Raw genomic sequence first — 3065 nt, 5'->3', positions numbered from 1 at the left:
GCCAGGCATGTGTGCGTGCGTGCGTGCAAGTGAGGCACCCGCCAGCCTGGCGACCACAGCACGCGTCGCATGCCATGCATCATGCCCACGCAAACGTGGCGCCTGCTTCCAGATCCGCATGCATGCGTGGCCGCTGCGCGCGCACCTGCTCGCCGTCGCTGCCGTTGGCCAGCAGGTAGAAGTGGTTGGCAAAGGTTGTGGGCTTGAGGGCCATGACGCCGTCTGGCGTCATGCCTACAGCAGGCTGGCAGGCGGGTGGGCGCTCAGGCGCGGAGGGCAGCAGGCATTCAGGGGCGAGGGCGAGGCCACACAGGCCTGCCGAGGAGCCAGGATGAGACCAGTGCTAGCACAGGGGAATGAGATACTGATGGCATCAGCGTGCTGCCTACCTCCGGAGTAGAAGAGGCGCAGGCGGTAGCGGTTGCCGTCGGCGCCCAGGCTGCCGTTGTACTTGCCGTACACGGCCTCGCCGCCGTTTGGGAAGGCCACCTGCAAGCGGGGAGGGCAGGCACGCCTGGATGCTTGAGGCCAGGCTGCTCAAGGTTCAGCTGCGGGCCATGCACGCCAGCACGCCGCCTCGGTTGCCATCCGTGTGCGGCATGGCGGCGCCGTGCTTGCCTGGCTGGCGATCGGGGGCACGGAGATGCCCTCCCCCACGTCGGACAGCACGCTGAGCTTGGCCACCATGATGACCGGGCCATTGCCCTCGTCATAGGGGCTCTTGCCTGCGGGCGGCAGGCGCCGGTGTGGGTGCACGTGGACGGCTTGTTGCCGCACAGCACAGATGTAAATGGGCTGGCGCTGCGCGGTAGCGAGCGCTACTTGCTCGTTGCCTGGCACCGCCAGCGCTCACCCGTGGGGTTGGTGAAGGACAGGCCCTCTGCGCTGACGGGGCCGTCGGGGCCCACCAGCTTGAGGCCGGAGCCTGCGCGGGCAATGTGCAGCCGTGCAACAGGCCAGGCTGTGGCACGCCAGCGGTGCGAGACCTGGCCAGGGGAAAGCTGCTGCATGGTAGTACCGGTACCCCGCTGGCGCGGAGCGCAGCCGGGTGGCACTGGTGGTAGGGCCGAGGCATCGCCCCGCGGCCTGCCCGCCTGCGGCTCCGCCTCACCTTGCGCGATGCTGACCCCGGTGACGTACAGCGACCCCTCCTGGGCGCTGGGGATGCGGTTGCCAAACTCGCCAAAGGTCACCACGCACTGCCTCTCGTTGAACTCCAGGTTCGGGGAGATGCCCACGCAGGGCGGCGTGACGGTGGTGCCGTTGCTCAGCTGGATGAGGAAGGCCTCCTTGGAGATGGTGGAGGGCAGCAGCGGCCAGCTGAAGCAGATGGGCAGACCGTCGTAATGGTCGGAGGTGCAGTTGAACTGCGGAAGTGCGGCGGTCGGGCGGGAAGGGAGGGAGAGGTAGGCAAAGGAAGGTGCGGGGTCGGGAAGCGTGCGGTGGGGCGTCCCACGCGAGGCAGCCGTGGCATTGCTGGCGGCGCTGCCTTGCTCCCCTGCCTCACCCCGCCCGTGCCCATGTTGGTGGGGGAGGCCGAGGTCAGCACGCGGGTGGGCGGCGGCTGGCCGCTGGCGCAGGTGACGTTGGAGCGCCAGGTGCCGTTTGCGGCGCGCACCACGCCCTCGCTCGAGCTGTTCAAGGCGGTGGCCTGCAGCAGGGCGCGCCAGGGCGCAGCACCGTCACCCAGCGCCATAATCAGAGGGAGAAGACGCCTGTACATTGTTTCAGTCATAGCTGAAACTACTATCTGCGGGCCAGGCTCACTGGCGCAGGGGCAGAGGCGGGGCTGGCTGGCGGCGTGGCAGCGCACCACGCCGATGATGTTTGTGAACCCGAGGCCGCCCGACAGGATGGCGGGCTCGTCTGCAAAGAGGTCGGAGTTGATGATGATGTCCTGGTTGTAGGCCGCCGCGAACTGGCTGTTGAGCTGGTCTGCAGAGGGCATCGGCGGGCCGGCCGGCGCCCCGGCGGCGGCGGGAGCAGGGGCAGGGGCTTGGTCCGCCTGGCAGCTGCAGCGGCCCGCTGCTGCCACCAGCACCAGCACCAGCAGCATGACCTGCAGGGGGGCGGGGCAGGGGAGGGTTGGGGGCGTTGTTGCCTACGCTCGGCGGCAACCAAGAGCTCGCACCTTCATCGTCCTCATGGCGCACAGCAGCGTGCGACGTGTGGCCGCAGCGAGCAGGTAGAGCTGTTCGGCATTGCAACTCAATTCGTCACTGTCTTCTCCCGTGGTCCGGAGGTAACGTTACCTCCGGAGGGGAACGTGACCGGTCCGTGATTTCCTCTTGTCATGTGTTGCCCGCTGATGTGGCACCTCCCCCGATTCGTCTGGCTCATCAGGCACGCTCTCTCCCGCGATCCCTCCCTTTCCTTCGCCTTTCAGAGTCTCTAAGGCTTCTATTTCTCCCCTCCCGCACCCCGCAGCTGACGCAAACTTAAAATTATGAACCAACCTGTCATCCTTTATGCCTTAGAACGGCGCCAAAACGGCGCCAAGAATGTGTTTCTCACTAAGTCAGATGTAGAGGGCATCATCCGGATCAAGCAGGGCGACGAGCAGGCGCCCTCAGGCCGGCGGCGGCGGGGTGCGGGAGGGGGGGCGGCAGTGCAGGGCGGCGCCAAGAACTACAGCAAGAAGGTGCTGCAGTTTTTCCAGGTGCTGAAGGGCGCTGGCGGTCAGGACATCCTGTGCCGCTGCGTCAAGCGCAGCGGAGAGTGGCGGTGGTGCCCCGTGGTGCCGCTCGAGGAGCTGCCCCGAGTGATCAAGGAGCACCACGAGCGGGCGACTGGCTTCAGCGGTGTGGAGAAGCTGTACACACATGTGAGTGATACAAGGGGTGCAATGATGCCGCCAGACCAACTGGAGAGTGCTCTGCATCAGGCAGCAACCGGATGCATCGCAGCAAGCACGGGGGGTGCGGCACGGCCAAGGTGGCGCTGCCCTCCTCTCCATCTATCCCTCCTTCCCTCCCTCACGCCGCGCACTCCCCTGGTCCTCCTTTGCTGCTCTGCTGCCTTTCCTGCAGCTGGCCTACAACGCACCCACCGAGCTGGCAGCTGGT

General features: G+C 66.8%; 1 protein-coding gene across 1 annotated transcript in view; it reads right to left on the bottom strand.

The window, feature by feature from the left end:
• The window catches only part of CHLNCDRAFT_145015 (hypothetical protein), a gene marked incomplete at both ends in the record, with an annotated part of 3493 nt that extends 1347 nt beyond the window's left edge, over positions 1-2146 (bottom strand). Inside the window, 8 exons of the mRNA XM_005848267.1 lie at positions 146-234; positions 390-489; positions 658-725; positions 854-925; positions 1112-1367; positions 1508-1651; positions 1814-2059; positions 2132-2146. Of these exons, the coding sequence (XP_005848329.1) occupies positions 146-234; positions 390-489; positions 658-725; positions 854-925; positions 1112-1367; positions 1508-1651; positions 1814-2059; positions 2132-2146 (990 nt within the window). The remainder of the gene's footprint in view (positions 1-145; positions 235-389; positions 490-657; positions 726-853; positions 926-1111; positions 1368-1507; positions 1652-1813; positions 2060-2131) is intronic.
• Between the last annotated feature and the right edge of the window lie 919 nt (positions 2147-3065).

Source organism: Chlorella variabilis (genome assembly GCF_000147415.1).
Source record: "Chlorella variabilis unplaced genomic scaffold CHLNCscaffold_8, whole genome shotgun sequence".
In the NCBI taxonomy this organism is placed as follows: Eukaryota; Viridiplantae; Chlorophyta; class Trebouxiophyceae; order Chlorellales; family Chlorellaceae; genus Chlorella; species Chlorella variabilis.
This window is presented reverse-complemented; position numbering and strand designations above follow the sequence as displayed.